General features: G+C 42.3%; 1 protein-coding gene across 2 annotated transcripts in view; it reads right to left on the bottom strand.

The window, feature by feature from the left end:
- The window catches only part of RC3H1 (ring finger and CCCH-type domains 1), a 79,869-nt gene that overhangs the window by 14,389 nt on the left and 46,511 nt on the right, over window positions 1-18,969 (bottom strand). For both annotated transcript variants that reach the window (XM_056845049.1, XM_056845050.1), the window contains exons 5-12: window positions 16,289-16,464; window positions 14,771-14,971; window positions 10,675-10,807; window positions 8,709-8,827; window positions 6,304-6,416; window positions 5,324-5,605; window positions 4,328-4,545; window positions 348-739 (exon numbers count right to left, since the gene is read on the bottom strand). In XM_056845049.1, the coding sequence (XP_056701027.1) occupies window positions 348-739; window positions 4,328-4,545; window positions 5,324-5,605; window positions 6,304-6,416; window positions 8,709-8,827; window positions 10,675-10,807; window positions 14,771-14,971; window positions 16,289-16,464 (1,634 nt within the window). The remainder of the gene's footprint in view (window positions 1-347; window positions 740-4,327; window positions 4,546-5,323; window positions 5,606-6,303; window positions 6,417-8,708; window positions 8,828-10,674; window positions 10,808-14,770; window positions 14,972-16,288; window positions 16,465-18,969) is intronic.

Genomic DNA, 18,969 nt, shown 5'->3' with positions numbered 1-18,969 from the left:
TCTGGCATCATGGGTCTCAAGGGCTTCTGAGAAAGGGAGATGGCTATGAACACATGTCCAGCCTTCCTGCACTTAAGCTCGCCCTGCCTTTTTGGAGCAGTCTGAAACTGCAAGGAACCAGAAGTCCCTGGTTTTGGTTCTATCACTCCACTGGAAACTGGAGTTCCAGGCCAAACTACAGAAGACATGGGTGTGTGTGTGTTGAACACCATTTCTCTCTGCTTCTACACACTCCAAAATAGGAAATCTTTCAAAGGGCTGGAATGAGAATGAAGACTGTACCTTAAAAATGCCAAGCAATGATAATACAATCATGTTAAACAAGAAATAACACAAAGAACTCGTACTCTGGGATATGAAGGTCGGATCTGGCTGAGATGTGGACTGACTGGATAATAGCCTTCCACTTGTGGATATCTGTCTCTTGATTCAGGTAGATATGGCGATACAGCTGGTGGAGGAATTTCAATGGGCACAGGGCTTCCTCTGACCATCTCTTCCCGGGGGTATGGCTGGGCAGAGGGATACACACGGCGGCTGTCATAGTGGGGAGGGTACATGGGCTGCCCCATAGGAGGGTATTGCTGTGGTTGTGCGCCATACTGAGAATTCATCACGCGGTCTTGGAGGTACGGTGGGTAATGTTCTAAATAAGGAGGACCCGGCTCAGGAACAGACGGTGGAGGCCGGACAAATCGAGACATACACTGTGAAGACTGAGCTGCAGGATAATACACACCTGAAAATGTGAAATAAGATTTTTGAAAGCTACTGAAGAGATACCCAGTGCCATTCCCCCCCTCCCCCGGTTATTGCAATCAACTGTAGATTCTGAAACAGGTTCCATTTTCTAAAATGGCTTCTCACTATATGTTTGAAGTCATTCTCACAAGCCATGTCTATACTGAAACAGTGGGGGGTAATTTTTCATGCTGAAATGATGCATTGCTAATTTAAAGAGAGAAAACGAGCATCTGAAGGCCTTTGGAAACCACTTTAAAGATGGGCACAGGAACCCATAAGCTGCTTAGGTGCTGGAGCTGCTGTTAGCATCTGCTCAGATGGTGGTGCTGACGAGCCAGAGAGCTCCGTTCCAGTCCTCTGAGCAGCCATCAGTCCCTTCCTCACACTCCACAGGAGCATCTAACTTCTTTGGGCAGCAGGAAGAAGGACTTAGCAAGACACAGTGAAGAAAACGCAATGAAACCCTAGTCCCCTCTTTTCTGCCACTCAAAGGAGTTAGCTGATGCTAGGGAGGGTGGCTAGGCAAGCAATGGTGGTGGCAATGCTCAGGGCTGAAACAGGGCTGAAAATTTTATAGCAGCTACTATAACTAACAGCTGCTAGGCCTTCCGTACATATAGGAATAGGTTTTCCTGTGTAAATCTGCCACATGTTTCAGATAAAAGAGCAGCTTCAAATAATTCACACTTCTTTTTTTGTAAACATACCATGCGACAATCCTAGGATACCAACTTGTTTACATTCTCCGGGCGCACCGTAACACAATAATTCTTCATCCCATCACATTAGCTGTCATGGAGCTACATTCTCTGTGTGCTGAACCAGCTTCTTCCTTGTTTCCCAAGAGAAAATGAAGCTCTTACCTGGTGAACTTCTGTTCCTCTTGTAGTTAGGAAGACATTCCAAAGTGGGTTACTTTTTAATACAGTGGTGATATTAACTGAAACCATGTCCTCTGTGTTTCTACAGATTAATAGCCCTGAATATTTAAACTGATTTGTGGAACTTCTTGAAGGGCCAGTGTAATGCTGATGGATTTATAGGAATGTGTCCAAGTGGCATTGTTCTTTATTTCCCCGAGTTAATTGTATATCTCAAGAAGTTTCCAATTTTTGTAACGATCCATTAATTTGGAGATTGTTTGATATGGATCTTCTAAAAATAACAATGTTTCATCTGCATATAATGCTAATTTAAGTCCTGCTTCTTCAGTCTTTATTCGCTTAATGTTTTTGCCCTGCCATATTTTACAAGCAACTAGTTTGAAAACAAGGTTAAACAACAAGGGGGACATGGAGCATTTCTGCTCTGAGCCTATCCACTCTGAGAAGCAAAAATGGACTTTGAGGAAGCACCTGTTCTAGTAAGACTATATGGAGCTCCCTAGATAGCAAACAATGGACTGGCAAGGGAAGAGACCAAGGAAGAGGCCTGCAGGATGAAATAAGGAGCCTTCTTGTTCTGACCAACATGTCTCAAAAATCACTGAAGCCCATTTTTGCCAGTTACGCTTGAGGCTGGCAACTAAACCATTCTGGAGAAATAACAGATTATGTCTTGAAATTGGCAGTTCTAAAGGATTATCCAGGTCAGGCAGTGCCCTGACCTGGATGACCCAGGCTAGCCTAATCTTGTCAGATCTCGGAAGCTAAGCAGGGTCAGCCCTGGTTAGTATTTGGATGGGAGACCACCAAGGAATACCAGGGTTGCTGTGCAGAGGAAGGCACTGGCAAACCACCTCTTTTAGTCTCTTGCCATGAAAACCCCAAAAAGGGGTCGCCATAAATCGGCTGCGACTTGATGGCACTTTACACACACACACAAAGGATTATACCAAATCAGAAAGGCTTTCAGGTGTGTGTAGCAGGCCTGAATAGTGACATTTTTTAGGATGTTACCATATATGGAGTGAGAAATGCCTGATGTTCAAGCTGGATTCAGAAAAGGAAGAGGCACCAGAGATCATTTTGCAAATATATGTTAGTTACTGGAGCATATAAGAGAATTTCAGAAGAAAATCAGCTTGTGTTTCATAGATTACAGCAAAGCTTTTGACTGTGTGGATCATGAAAAGCTATGGCTGGTTTTAAAGGAAATGGGTGTGCCACTACATCTGATTGTTTTGATGCGCAACCTATACTCTGGACAAGAGGCTACAGTTAGAACAGAATATGGAGAAACAGAATGGTTTCCAATTGGCAAAGGTATTAGACAAGGATGTATTTTATCTCCTTATCTCTTCAATCTATATGCAGAACATATAATTAGGAAAGCTGTATTAGATTTAGACGAAGGTGGAGTGAAAATTGGAGGTAGGAACAATTTGAAATAAGCCGATGATACTACATTACTGGCAGAAAATAGCAAAGACTTGGAATGACTACTGCTGAAAGTTAAAAGAGAAAGCGTCAAAGCAGGATTACAGCTGAACATCAAGAAGAATACACAACTTTAAGGTTGACCATGAGGAAATTGAAATTGTTGAAGACATTCTATTCCTTGGCTCCATCATCAACCAAAAGGGAGACTGCAGCCAAGAAATCAGAAGGAGATTGAGACTGGGAAGGGCAGCCATGAAGGAGCTAGAAAAGATTCTGAAGTGTAAGTATGTGTCACTGGCAACCAAGATCATGTTAACTCATCCCATCGTATGCCATATTACTATGTATGGGTGTGAAAGCTGCACATTGAAGAAAGCTGATAGGAAGTAAGTAGATTCCTTTGAAATGTGGTGTTGGAAGAGAGTGTTATGGATACTGCGGACTACCAAAAAAACAAATCAGTGGGTTATAGATCAAATTAAGCCTGAACTGTCCCTGAAAGCTAAAATGACTAAACTGAGGCTATCGTATTTTGGTCACATTATGAGAAGACAAGAGTCACTGGAAAAGACAGTCACGCTAGGAAAAGTTGAGGCAGCAGGAAAAGAGGAAGACCAAACAAGAGATGGATTGGCTCAATAAAGGAAGCCACAGCCCTCAATTTGCAAGATATGAGCAAGGCTGTCAAAGATAGGACTTTTTGGAGGACTTTGATTCATAGGGTCGGAAGCGAATTGATGGCACTTGAGTCGGAAGCGAATTGATGGCACTTAACACACACACAAGAGAATAGAGTTTACACTGACACGGTAACAGGTGTGTAGAAGAGCATGCCTTTAAGAAGTCAGGTGGAATATTTGTGGGTGCAGAAGAGGGCCTTAGGGAAGCAAATCTACTATAGCTGACAATTGCCATGGGATTTTGACAGATAGAAACACCACTATGGGAAACCAGGGCTTAAATAACACCTGCCTCTTCCCTGATGAGCAATTGATAGACCTTGTGTTTAATTAAATTGCAAGATGTTTACTATGGTTTTGCTCCTTTCAGATTAAGTCCTGCCTCTCCAAGCAACGGGACGAGAAACACCCAAAGCTCAAGATGACCTTCCTTCAGAGCGGGAAAGACTGGTTAACAAAGCACCAATAACTGACACACTAAAATAGTAAAATCTACTGTTCCATCCTGTCACTAGAGCTTCCCAAAAGGTGCAAAACCTTTGCCTGAACCCAGTTTTCCCACCACCAAACTGACATTGCTACCTGGTTGGTAGGGTGGGGGTTCAAATGGTGGAGCTGCTCCCCGAGGATCTGGGTAAAACACATCAGTTTGCTGAGCGGGATATAGCTGGGAGCCTCGTGGTACCATTTGGAGCTGCTTGCCAACGGATATTGGAGCCAGGTCTGCCGGTCCCCGTGGGGGCACAGGATGTGAGTTCACTGGTAAGGCAGATAGAGAGCTCTTGGGAACAGACTCCAGCCTAAAAGAGACAGATCACAAAGTCAGGGCAGCAACACTTCAGGGAAGCACCCCAAGCACAGCTGCTTTGCAGTCTCCCTTTAATTTCTAAGGAGTCTGAATAGATTCCCCTACTACTTTGTCCCAGCAACAGTGCATACAGAAGCAATGGGACCACTGACAGACGGGCTGTGTTCCAGGTAGTCCTTAAATCCCAGCTAGTGGCTCACATATTCCAGCTATACCAGCGCTAAGCATAATGAAAGCTGGGACTTACACTCTGCTTTATGACTGTAACACGTTAAAGGGAAGAAGGTGAATACAATTGCAACATTTGGCGATGACTTTCTGACTCTTCGCTTATTCTGTCATTAATAACAAGGATTCAAATTAAGTTTTAAAAAAAACTTTCGACAACTGTGGAGCTGACCCTTTTTAATTTAACAGGCATGCTACCATTATGTTTCTATTGCAGTTCTATTTCAAGTCAAAACTGATTTGACTTTCCTGTGCACTGATCTGGGTCAGGGGCAGCAATCCACATTTGAAGACAGGCTTCCCTATGCATATCAGGGTCTGCTAGGATAAACCAGACATTTATTCTCATCTGCCTTTGGATATGAATGCGCATTCAGATGCACATCTCACTGGGAGGAAAGCATTCCAGAATGGACTCCTGCATTCGGATGTGAATCTGATTTATGCGCATGGAAACCTGCTTCTTCACATGGATCACATTATTTGGACCGGATGTTCCTTCACAACCATGGAATTTCAAACACCACAAAGAAGGAACATACAAGTCAGGAGGCGACCCAGGAGCGCTGCTGCTAAGGTGGTCGATCTTCCCAGGCTTCAGGGCTGAATCGTAGCTGGAGTCGGTTCCACGAGAGATAAGCTGTGTCCCTGCACTGCCGGCTGAAACAATCCCATTTTGCAAGGCAGAGGGTTTTCTGCTAGGCAGGTCCACCGCCCCTTCATCTGAGAGGATAGTTGCTGAAGATAAGCCCACTTCATTCAATTGACCTAAGGAGGCACTCAGGGGTCTTCGAGGAACCAGACGTTTGTTCATCTTACGAAATCTTCAGAGGAGAAAAAAAGGAATTGCAAAGAAAACAGAAATTAAAAACGGCAGGCTTCCAAGGGTTTTATTTCTGTCCCCTAGACAAGTGTTACAGATTTTTAAATTTAGTCATAAGAAATTTACCAGCCTTGGCTGGTTGATAAAACTTGGTCTAAGGTGGTTAAACACTAAATTCTAACAACATAAAGCTTTCAACAGTTCCCCCTTGGCCCACAACCAGACCCAAGTAATGCAGTATTCAACAAGAGACCTCTGGATCACAATTCCAGTTCTACATTAGACGCTACGACACCAGCATACAACAACAAGCATCTTTGGGGACTGCTGGCCAAAAGGCAGAATATATATTTATCATATACATAATAAAACAAAACATTACAAGCACAGAACAGTCTTTGGGTGCTTTCTCAGGAACTCCATGGAATCGTTTCAAATCCAGGAAGCCTCACCATACGCGCATTGATCCCTGCAAGCAACTCTGGCTCCACAGAAGTCAGGAACACCAGAAGAAGTAAAATGTACACGGAAATGTATATTATGTCAGGCTACCCTCCCCCACTGTTTCACACTGTTTCCCCCACATCTAAGCTGAAGCAGATTTTCTTGGTAGCTCTGCTCAGACAGTCCTTCAGGTAACTTAAAAGCCGAAGGCACAAGAGCAAATAAACTGCAAAAAAAGTTAACAGAGCATCTTACTTTTCTAATTCTTCCTGCGAGTGTGCAAAGGTGCAGCTGGCCCCACGGGGGCACCCTCCTCTTTGCTTCATATCTCGGCACATGTACGTCTTGTACTTGCTGTGCTGTGGAGGCTGAATGCAGAGGGGATAAAATAAAGAAGATGACACCAAAATACTGACAAAACCCAAGTTTGATCTAAAAATAATGCCCCAGAGTAGACGTCAGAACAAATATAATGCAATGTGAGAATGGAAGATTCACTGCAGGATGCTGCAACAGCAGACAGATTATCTACAAAGGGTACTCGACCACATCATAGACTGACAACATACTGATGGCGCTAGATAAAGAACAGCTAGGTCTCTATAAAGGGCAGGAAGAATTCTCATAAAACCGTAATTCCAGATTAATAGGTGACGTTCCCTTCTTAAAGTTACGAATATTAAAATATGTTTGTTTTATAGAATTATTTTATATAATACACTTAATTTTAAATGTCATTTTAATGTTGAAACATTTTAATGTTTTGATGCTTGCCTAGGGGACCCTATTTGGGTTGAAAGGCAGCATAGAAATAACAACAACTTTAACTGTTACAGGTTAGAGGTTTTTATATTTTTCTCTTTAACCTTACAATAAGTTGCTAAAGACAACACAAAAGCAAAAACCTTAAAAAAGAAAACATGCATCTCAACTGGGCCTGGAGCCAATATGTGGAGCTGCTCTATTTTTTCCCATATCCCCACCATGCTGGGCAAACCATGCCACGGCCTGTTCCTTACAGCCAAGCCATGATTTGGCTGCCATGTCTGAACCTGGCCTCTTTTTCTTTGTATTCTTTTCATGTGCAAGTCACAGAAATCAGAAACAAAGAAGACAAAAAGAAATATCGAACTTTACCAGAGGATCAGAATAGGGAGAAGAGAGCTATAGATTGGATCTAAAGGGTTATTTCTGCCAACAGGCGGCACTGCTGCCAGGAGACCGGAACTGCTGCCAGCCCCCCACCCCACCCCGGATGGAGCCCATGGAGCTCCTGGAAATGCCGCTCCTGGGGCATAGGGAACCTTCAGGAATTAACCCTAACCCCCCACACACTACTGACAACCGCATTTGGATTCAACCCAATGTCTCCAATTATTGTTAAACTTTATGCCTATAAGACAGCACAATTCTGTAGACATATCTTTCCCTAACTTGAATGCAAGTTCCTTCCCTAACTTGAATGCAACTGGCAATCATCATTTCACTCACGTTTCAAAGCCTAGTTACATTCATAGGTTTCTGGAATCAAACGTTTTTTTTAGTCCAGCAGCTGTACTTTATCTTTGCTGCCTTTGAAGATTTATGAAAAACTCCAAACTGCAGTTTTCTAGCTTTCTTCCAAATCAATGCTAGAATATTTGCTGGTTTTAAAAAGATTATAACCTACATTACCCATTTAATTTCTCCCACTTTGAACTGTGGCATTCCAAAACACATGTATCTATTGCGTTTTAAAAGAATCAGTCCCTTTTCTGTTGCTATCGTTAGATGGTTTCTTCAAAGATCTGAAGGTGGTGCTAATATTTGATGTAGTCGTCATCTGCTTGGATCCAATGTAATGTTTCTATGAGTGGGAATATTTCCAGAAATAGAGTGTAACTTTTTTTGGTTCCCATCCCTCCCACTGTAGCCAAAATGCCTAAAACACTGTTTCTGGGGGTCCCCTGTTCCCCCAAGAGAAGCAATGGGGGGCATTTTGGGCTTCAGTGGGGAGGGGAGAGGCAAGAAAGTCATGCTCTGCTGGCAGAAATACTTCTACCCAGGGACACGCTCCACTGGATCCAGATCATTCTCTGCAATGAAGGTGTTTATTTTTTTCTGTCTAGTCTCTGAAAAACTATCACTCTCACACTGCCCCACCATGTGGTGCTTTCTTTGTTGTGTTGTCTTTCTTTGGAATGGGGTGGTGGTGGTGAGGAGAAAGAGACCAGTTTCTTAATCCTTTCAAACCCTTTTTCTCTCTCTATAGGCTTTGCAGCATTTCATTTTTCTGTTGCTCCAAATGAACTCTTACGAACATATGAAGCTGCCTTATATTGAATCAGACCCTTGGTTCATCAAACTCAGTACTGTCTACTATGACCAGCAGCGGCTCTCCAGGGTCTCAGGCAGAGGTCTTTCACATCACCTCCTTGCCTAGTCCCTTTAACTGGAGATGCCAGGGATTGAACCTGGGATCTTCTGCATGCCAAGCAGAGGCTCTACCACTGAGCCACAGCCCATCTTGCAACACAAAGTAGTTTTTGCAGCTGACTCATCTTCATTTCATCTTTCACACACCTGGAGAGAGTCAACCCTTGTATAAAAAAAAAATACGGAACGATCCATCAAGACAAAGGATGCCTTCCCAGGTCAAAATGCCCCACACTGCTCTATACCTGCTGTTGATCTGCTCCTTTCTTGCTGTGATTCTGGATGTAATCAACCAGGCCGTGTACCACAGTCCGCACAGCAACCAGCCCATTCTCAAGCTGTTCCCATGTGGGCGGAGGAGCGTCTAAAGCATTCACAAGAAACAGAGAAGTTAAATTTTCTAATAATAGGCCCTGACCTGGATGGCCCAGGCTAGCCTGAACTAGTCAGATCTCAGAAGCTAAGCAGGGCCAGCCCTGGTTAGTATTTGGATGGGAGACCACCAAAGAAGTCCATGGTCGCTACACAGAAGTACACAATGACAAACCACCTCTGTTCATCTCTTGCCTTGAAAACCCACCAGGGGGTGCCGTAAGTTGGCGGCAACTTAATGGCACTTTACACACACACACACACACACACACACACACACACACACACACACACACACACACACACACACACAACGTCATAATAGGCAATAGCTGGTTTACAATTTACAATTTTTAAAAAAAAGTTAGACCTGAATAAAAAATGAAAGTGAAGTTCTGATTTCCCACAGTCAGCAAAAGTTGCAGCATACAATGGTTCCTGCTGGCTAGTAAGTATCCAAACTGGTCAGTTTGACAGTACTCAAAGTGCTCATTTAAAGGTACCCCAGAAAATTACTATAATGGTGGGAAACCTTAGGACAGAAGCAGCACATTTAACAGCCAACAAAACTGGTGCTGAGAGGGCCTAAGATGGGGATATAGAATAAAAGCATATGTTTTCTAAGGAAAATGCTGGTGAAAGGATCATTCTTTAAACGTATACATGTGGAAAATATAACATCCCACCCCACCCCAGAATACGGTCTCCACAACAAACACTAGGCCTCTGTAGCATCAGTATAAAATAAAGAGGCTGAGGTGTAAACACCTCCTCCCTCATGAAGAGCTGGAACCATATCTTCTCAACCATTCCTCATAAAATCAAAGGGAAAAGAATGTTAAGACTCCAGGCCTATACAGCTGCCAAGTTATTGATTTAAGCATTTCTATGCTGCTTTATCACCATGTTCAAATTGGCTGAGAAATTAAAATCATAACACCACTGAAAAAGCTCATTACCAAAGAACACTAATTCTAATATTTAAAACCGCTCACCAAACCACAACCCTCCAGAATACCTTTAATATAAAAAGATCCTCTGAAAAAGAACAGCCTTTCATGGCTGAGGGGGGGGGGGTGAGGACCAAGCACTCATTACAGATAGTACTCCTAGCAACACCACCAATCTGTTCTTCTACAAGCAATACTGGGTCCAGACGAACACCCAGAATACACTTTTAACTGGTTGTGACAATGTAAGATCCACTCCCTGCAAGACATTCCTAATCAATATAATCTCCATCTTGACTAGGTTCACTCAGTATACCTTAGATCATGAGCATTATTCTTGTAATCTGTTTGAGCAGCTAAACTGACATAGTGAAAACCCTATTAGTACATTCCTAAGGAGAGTTACTCCAGTCTAAGCCCATTCATTTCAATGGGCTTAGACTGGAGTAACTCTCCTTAGGAATGTACTGTATGTGTCAGATGACTGGTTTAATGGGTTAGCAGATCCAACTGCCTTATGTATTTGCAAAACAACTCTTCCCTCAAGAAATAAAGGTATTTAAAAGGCAAGGAGAATTAAAAATACATTGTTGGTATAGTGTTTTTTCTGAATTATTCCCCCCAACAGATCCCTTCCAAAAGACACTACTACCTAAATGCATATTTCTGCATATAATTTTTCCTTACTTCATGAAAGCTTTCTGCTTCGGTGACTTTGAAAAGCTTCTGTGGAGGATTACCTGAGTACTGCCTCAAAAGCCACTGTTTTGCCAACCCTGTTTTTGTGACGCTTTTCAGTGTGGTTAGTCTATTTGCATTTTGATTGACAGCTCCGGGTAAGAGAGATAAAGAGAGCATGCATGCAGCAGCATACATATTTCACAATTACCTGGACTGGGATCAATATTTGCTAGGAGTTCAAGATGAGGTCGAAGCCGATTCAGATTAGCTGGGTCACCAGTCCGCTGGAGAGCAATGGTTAGCTCCTGAACGCTCTGTGCAAAGGAGGCTGGGGTCTGCAACTTAAAACAATAATAACATAATAATTAGAGCTATTCTCTCTCCTGGAAGTCACTATCAGTAGATTGCATCTAAAGGAGCACTTCCAAATGTCTTGTGTCAATTGCACTCCAGTTGTGCACCTTGATACTAAGTCATTTCTCCCAATTTAAGAGCCACCCTGTATTCTGTCATTCAGCGTTCCTTGCTACTCCCATGGCAAACCACACCTATGGTACACCCCACCATCATTTATTAATTGCATATTCAAGTAAGATATTGCATCAAGGCTGTACTGGTTCCTGTAAAAGCAGAGTTCTTCTGAGAAGACAGGAATGAAAAGAAAAATAGTACCTAATACTGGTGCTACCAATACAACACTTCCTTTCTTTCCCCCTCCCGCAACCCAATTCAGCAGTTACGTGCAATGTTTAATTTGCCAGCATGGTGCCATGATTGAAAGGTTGGGTATCATCTTGTGTATCAGCTACAAAAAAGGAAATCGGGACCTCCTATTTTGGCATCTTAACACCCAATTAGAATGGTGAATTCAAGGAAGAAGGCCCGAATGGTGAATTCAAGGAAGACCACCTTTAGCACTACAGGCTCCGAAACACAAATGCGAAGTCCGGAGTGGAGGTGGGCAAAGCCTCCCTGGGACTTCTATCAATGTTTCTGACGGGGAGAAAATGGAAATTTTGGAGAGCACTGAAAAAAACAAACTCCTATAAAATGTTCTCCCTTTGGGAACGAATGGAATGCTTTGTAAGACGAGATTTCAGTCCCTCAGAACATGTAGTTTGAAAATTTTGTTACAGAACACAATTCTACAGAATCAGAAAATGAAAATTCCTGGGTATACTGTATACATATATAACATATGTTTAAGAGCATGTTTATTGTTTAAATGTGACTAGTTTTGGCTGCAATTAATATGCCATAATACATTCAGTGATAATAAGCTATTAAATAAATCAATGTTTTAAAACTATGACACTGCTTCTGTCCGAGCAACACACAAAATGCACAAAATTTTCAACTTTTATTTTTAGCCCATCTCTCATATGGCAAAAACTAAGATACATGTGCTAAGTCAGAACAGGGTGCAGCAACTGAGGCTCAGTGGAACAACCTCTCTGTTTTCCTTGCAGAAGATCTCAGGTTCAATTCCTGCCATCTCCAATTGAAAGGATCAGGTGGTAGATGATGTGAAAGACCCCGAAGAGACCCTGAAGAGTTGCTGCCAGCCTGAGTAAACAATATGGACCATGATGGACCAATGGTCTGATTCAGTAGTAGGCAGCTTCATGTGACAAGTACCAGCTTGCAGTATTCTTTCTCACAGTTGGGTAATTTGCAATTCTACTTGTTGAAAATTAAGGCGAACTAACCGAGCCCTTTGAACTGGCCAAAGGAGTTAGACAAGGTTGCCTCCTTGCTCCTCTCTTGTTTAATCTATACCTGAATGATATGGCAACCAATTTCTCAGAGTTTTGCCACCCCCCCAAAGCTTGCAAGTCATCCCACCTCAATTCTACTCTATGCTGATGATGCAGTTCTCCTGTCCCGCACAAGAATTGGTTTGAAAAGATCTTTGCAAACTTTTTCTGAGTACTGCTCTAGGGAAGGTCTTAAAATAAACCATCATAAATCTAAGATTATGATCTTCACTAAGAGGAGAAAAATGCCTCTTTTTCGCTGGGTATTAGATGGCTTTGAGGTTGACCAAGTCAAGGAGTTTGTTTACCTTGGCATTCTGTTTTCCCATAACCTAAATTGGAATGCCCATCAAAAAGCAGTGTCCAACAAAATTAAACCTGGGGTTGGTGCTATTGTCAATTTTTTTCACACCAAAGGTGGCAAATATATTCCAGGGGCTATTCAGGTTTTTAACTTGAAAATTACCCCAATTATCCTCTTTGGTGTTGCCATCTGGATTACAGTCACCAATTAATCTATAGATGGTCCACTGATTCAGTTCTTACGAAAACTCCTAAATGCCCCTCGATGTGTTGCTGGCGTTACTCTTCGTTCCGAGTTTGGCCAAATGTCACTTGAAGCTAGGGCGTGGTTGGCCGCCTTTAAACTACACCTTAAACTGTGCTTTAGCACTGAGGGGTTCCTAGCTTCTCTGAAGCATGACCCTTTCAAATCCTCATGGCAAAAAATCTTAGATGAGAAACTGGCGTTGTTGGGCTTCTCGCAGGATATGTTACTAGATCTTGGGAAAACTGAAGCTTTTACTAAAATTAAAAAGCGCATTAAAGAGCTCGATTATAACAGCACTACTTTTCGTGCTCGTCGCGTCTGTTCATCCCAGTTCTTCGGAATACCCCCTCCACGTGGTCTGCCTGCCTATACATATTATCTGACCACTCCTCGTCTCTGTAGAGCTTTTTGCTTGGCTAGATTGAATGCTAACCCTTCTATGGTAATGCAGGGCAGAATTCTGAATATACCATAGTCAGACAGGATCTGCCCTTGCTCTTCTAGCTCTATTGACTCATTAGCCCATGCCCTTTTGGAATGCCGCTTTTACGAGGAACTTCGATCGCGCTATATTTCCCCCCTTTTAATATACAAATCCAATGCTTCTGTGACTGACATAATGCTTTTTTTACTAAGCGGTAGGGACCCCAAGGCTACATTGTCAGTGGCAAGATTTGTTTCAGTCCTCATATCCCTCCAACACTAGATATATGCTGCTCAAGATCAATTGATCAAGGAGCTTCTAAGGGATAAAAGGAAAGGAAAAAGGAAAATTAAGGCATTTATACTTTTAAATGACAAAAGTACACCAAATAGTACAATGTTATATGTCAACTAACTCACAAATGATGTATTGTTACAGCATTAAAATAAATGTATGCTTGATAAGTAAGCATTTCAAATATTTTAATTTTTTCTACTCCAACCCTTAACAAACCTCTTTGTTTTGTTTTGTCCCCCATGGCTTTAAAATTTCTGAAAATTTTATCTCTACTCTGGAATATTCTGCCTACTGCAGATGGAGTGGTGTCTGTATGACCATTTTCAGGCAGGGTTGTAAAACCTTTAAAAATGCAAATGAGAAGAAGGAGGGAATTAATAAAGACATTTGCTTATAGCTAATAATCTTTTTCTTTATCCCTTAGAAGCTCCTTGATCCATTGATCTTGAGCAGCATAATTTTGAATCTAATGTTTGAGGGATATAAGGACTGAGATAAATTTTGCCACTGCCAATGTAGCCTTGGGATCCCTGTCACTTAATAAAAAAGGCATTATATCAGACACAAAGGCATTGAATTTCTGTATTAAAAGAGGATAAATATATCATACTCTAAGGTCCTCACAGAAACGGCAGTCTAAGAGGACATGAGCTACTGAGTCAATGAAGCCAGAAGAGCATGGACAAGTCCTTTCCGAGTATGGTAAATTCAAAATTCTGCCTTGCATAAGCATAGAAGAGTTAGCGTTTAATCTAGGTAGAAAGAAGGCTCTAGAAAGTCGAGCAATTGTCAAAAAGTAGGTATAGGCAGGAAACCACGTGGTGGTGGTATTCCGAAAAACTGAGATGAACCAAATCAACGAACACGAAAGGATGTGCTATCATATTCTACCTCTTTGATACACTTTTTTATTATAGCGAAAGCTTCTGGTTTTCTGAGATCTGATAACATATCCCACAAGATGCCCATCAGTATAGCTAATAATGGCATCCCTGACCTAGGTGGCCCAGGCTAGCCTGATCTCATCAGATCTCGTAAGCTAAGCAGGGTCAGCTCTGGTTAGTATTTGGATGGGAGACCACCAAAGTCCAGGGTTGCTATGCAGAGGAGGCAATGCCAAGCCACCTCTGGATGTCTCTTGCCTTGAAAACCATATGGGGTTACCATAAGTCGGCTGCAACTTGACAGCAAAAAAAGAAGAAGAAGAAGAAGAAGAAGAAGCTGCAAAGGTATGATGGCAAACAAAAGAAAACAGATCAGTTTGCAGAGACTTTACCTTGTCAATGATGGACTGCATGTGGGATTTGTGGGACTGGTCACCATACAGCAATGAGGACCACTGATCTGGGGCGATGCGTAAACCGGCCTCCATTGCAATTTGCACAATCTGGGAATCATGCTCCCGTCTCAGAGCTTCATAAGTTCGGAACTCCTCTTTCAGCTGCATTAGGGAGGAGTCTTCATCACGTTTAGTTACCTGGTAGAGACAACAGGGCCTTGTTCAGTCTTAGTTGGACTAAGTGAGACAGTGCACAATAAGGTAAAACTTACCCAACTCAAAGTAACATTTTCCCAGTTCTTTTACCCTGAACCTACAGTATTGTTATATATCCCGATTTATGGACTGTGTAACATTATTATCACCTAAGGCCCGTGGCGCAGAGTGTTAAGCTGCAGTACTGCAGTCAAAAGCTCTGCTCACGACCTGAGTTCGATCCCAACGGAAGTTGGTTTCAGGTAGCCGGCTCAAGGTTGACTCAGCCTTCCATCCTTCCGAGGTCGGTGAAATGAGTACCCAGCTTGCTGGGGGTAAAGGGAAGATGACTGGGGAAGGCACTGGCAAACCACCCCGCAAAACAAAGTCTGCCTAGAAAACGTCGAGATGTGACGTCTCCCCATGGGTCAGGAATGACCCGGTGCTTGCACAGGGGACCTTTACCTTTACCTTTAAGAATATTTATTTCTATCTCTATGGGAAGTGGGGGAGGGGGGATGGCTTTTTCAACATCAGATGAAGTATGCATCACTCACAAATCTATTTCTGTACTGAAACATTCTGGATTTCTTTATTGATAAACCAGTAAAGAGTGTTGTATTTTGAGAGGCGCTGCTGTTGAAAACCAAGAGGGAAGTGCAGAGCCTACAAAGGCAGCTTATGCTGAGCCAAGCCTTTGGTTCATCTAGCCCAGTATTTTCGTAGTCTGACTTGCAGAAGCTTGCTAAGGTCTCAAGCAATGATCTTTTAGTTAAGATCCTTTTAGCTGGAGATGACAGGGGTTGAACTCCATCTTTCTGTATAAAAAGCATGTACTCTACTGTTTCACGGGCCACTTTTCGGCTGCCCCTGCCATTTTCTGTCCTAAAACATGAACAGCTTTGTAAGAAAGACCTCAAACGGCTGACCAATCAAAACTCGTCCTGACCCAAAGGAAATCATGCAGGCTTGAATTTCATGAAAACAAATTCGTATTTATTTACTGCGTTTCTGCTACACAATGGCACCTGCAAGTGAAAATATATCTGAAGACTTGGGGCAGATCACAGAATACAGACACAATCCAGGGTCTGCTTGAAACTGCCTTTGCACTGTACCTGGATTCTGTGAAGGAATTCCCCAAGTCATTCATGTAAGATAAATCCAAGGGAATGTATTTTCTTTATAAATGGCCACAGCTTGCATATTTAAAAAACAATTATGCTGTAAGCATATAAAAAGTCTTTCATTGCCCAGAGAACAACTGAACACCTAATATTAAAATGACTATGACCCTCCCAAGTGCAACCTGCTCAATACCTTGAAACAAGAGGCTCTGTAAAGGAGCTGGACAACATGCCCAATGCTGGTTTTTGAAGCCTGCGGAAATCGGGGCTCCAACCTCTGTACCACAAAGAGAACCAAGACCTTTCGTGACAAAGCAGATCCGTCCTCCAAAGCCAAAAGAACCAACTTGAGAGCTTCCTCTTGCATTGCTGGAAAATTCAGAGTAAAACGATGCAACAGACTGAGAATGCTTTCAATTATAAACCTGCACATTCGCTCTGTATTTCAAAGTGTTTGCGAAACTTACAGATTAATGACTGGGCTAGATACATGCTGTTTCATGTAATTCTATGGAACATGGCATTTCCTGTGTCATCCAGCTGCTTAAGCATTAAGTCTGACATTAGAAAAGAGCAAGAGTCCAGTAGCACCTTAAAGACTAACATAATTTCTGGCAGGGTATGAGCTTTCGTGAGCCACAGCTTATTTCTTCAGAACAAGTGAAGAAGTGAGCGGTGACTCACAAAAGCTCATCCCGTCGGAAATTTTGTTAGTCTTTAAGGTGCTACTGGACTCCTGCTCTTTTCTACTACTACAGACAGACTAACATGGCTACCCATTGTGATCTAAGTCTGACAAGGTCAGACAAAAGTCTTTCATTCACGTTAAAAAAATCAATTGTCAAAAACGGAATTTACTTAATTTACTGTAATGTTATTCTCGAAGAAGCCCTGAGCATTTCATGTCGCATTCAGCTTTTCACGGGGAGAAATTACAGTATTTTCTTACAATGTTCAGTCTGATACATGAAGGTAATTCTGAAGTGTATTGAATTAATACAATGCAGATCTGCTTGGTTTTACTTTCAGTGTTTTTGGCATTTTATTCTAAATACAGCTGTTAGATGACAATTTCAGACTAAAATTCACCAAGGAATGCTGCAAAGGAAAGCTGCTCTGAGCCCAGTTTTAGCCGGAAAGAGAGCAGGTTATAAATCCAATATAATAATAACAATAATAATAATTTTCTCCAATGAAAAGCTGGATACAGTTCAAAGCATATTTAAAACTATGCTGTGCAATAAATCTACCTTTCCACTGATCAGTTGTTGATTTGTTACTCTGTATTGATTGTGTGACACCCCCTTCATTGAATTTCCTTTAAGGTATAGTTGTAGAAAACAGTCTGAAAACGTGGTGGAATTTCTTGCTAGAAACATACAATAATTAAGGGGATTGTCTCATCTATTTTTCCAGGCAATGTCAGTGGCAACAAGAAGTACATCTTTTCCATAGTGTCCCAGGATTTTTTTTAAGGTAGATCGGGGTCCTCAACATGGTGCACGAGGGTGCAATGGCACCCACCAATACTTTTCCTGGCGCCTGCCAAGTATTTACAGAACGTGGGCTGAGTCAGGCGCAGCTTCTGCCTAGCAGAGCTTCTGATTGGCCTTTGGAGACTTGATTAGCTGTGCAGATGTTTAAAAATGTAGCTTTGCCAGCAATTGCTGCCACAGCATAAGGATCTTCATTGGGTGACTAAAGGCAAGCTATGGCAGCTATTTTGAGGCTGGCTCCACCTCCTGTGGCAGCCATTTTGTGGCTGTGCCCACCACCTTCTGTCAGAATTACAATGGTGTCCGCAGGCTCAAAAAGATTGGGGACCCCGGGGGTAGATATTCCATAGGGAAGGCTTACCATTTAAAGACCACATAAGCTCATACCTCACACCTTGGTACCATGAATGCTTTCAGGGAACATTGAAAAAGCTCCTAAATTTGATTAGTACCCAACAGGTTTTCACCAAATTAGTTTGGACAAGGCCAAGGAAAAACTGTAGATTTTTGATAGAATGCAAACCAGAAGAAGCAGAAACTAAAGGCATGTTCTGGATGTGCACAGAGAAAAGTTTAACCCTGTACTTGTGAACCTTCAAGATCAAGGCATAGATTTTAAAGTTCTATAATGTAGCCATTTTACACTGAATTTGTGTTACACTGAATTTGTGTGTGTGTGAAATATGTTCAGATTGCATCATTCGTCAGGTACTGAATTTCAGACAGATTGGAATTCCTTGATTTTATGAGAAATAAAATTTCCATGTGTTTTAATGGAAAAACATTTAAAAGCTAGTGTTGTTGTTAGAGTGGGAACTGAGATACTCCACTTCTGCTATTAACTTAACAACTTCTCCAAGTAAACTGGAAGGGAGAAGGAACAGAATGTGAGCCACAGTGAACCAGAGGAACAAGAAAAGAACAGGGGAAATCCACTCATCCAGAGCAGAAGATCTTAATCTGCCCTGCCTCTTTGAACATTCACATCTACATGGAACCTCCTTGTGGTACTCAGATGAGACAGCCATTGTGGTGTAGTGGTTAGACTGCCTGACTAGGATCTGGGAGATTCATGTTTGAATCTCCACTCTGCCATAAAAGCTTGCTGGGTATGATCTTGAGTGGGGGTGTCAAACATAAGGCCTGCAGGCCAGATCCGGCCCCTTGAGAGCTCTTATCCGGCCTGTGAGCCAGCTGAGGCACCTACCCTTTCCCACTCATGATCTGGGCCAGCGAGTCATGGCCTGGCCCGACCAAGTGACATTTATGTCATATCCAGCCCTCGTAACGATTGAATTTGACATCCCTGATCTTGAGTCAGTCACAGCCTCTTAGCCTAACCTACCTCACAGGGTTTTTGTAAGGTTAAAGTAGAGTA

Source organism: Euleptes europaea, chromosome 2 (genome assembly GCF_029931775.1).
Source record: "Euleptes europaea isolate rEulEur1 chromosome 2, rEulEur1.hap1, whole genome shotgun sequence".
Classification (NCBI taxonomy): Eukaryota; Metazoa; Chordata; class Lepidosauria; order Squamata; family Sphaerodactylidae; genus Euleptes; species Euleptes europaea.
The sequence above is the reverse complement of the archived record's forward strand: the minus strand, read 5'-3'. Positions and strand labels throughout refer to the sequence as shown.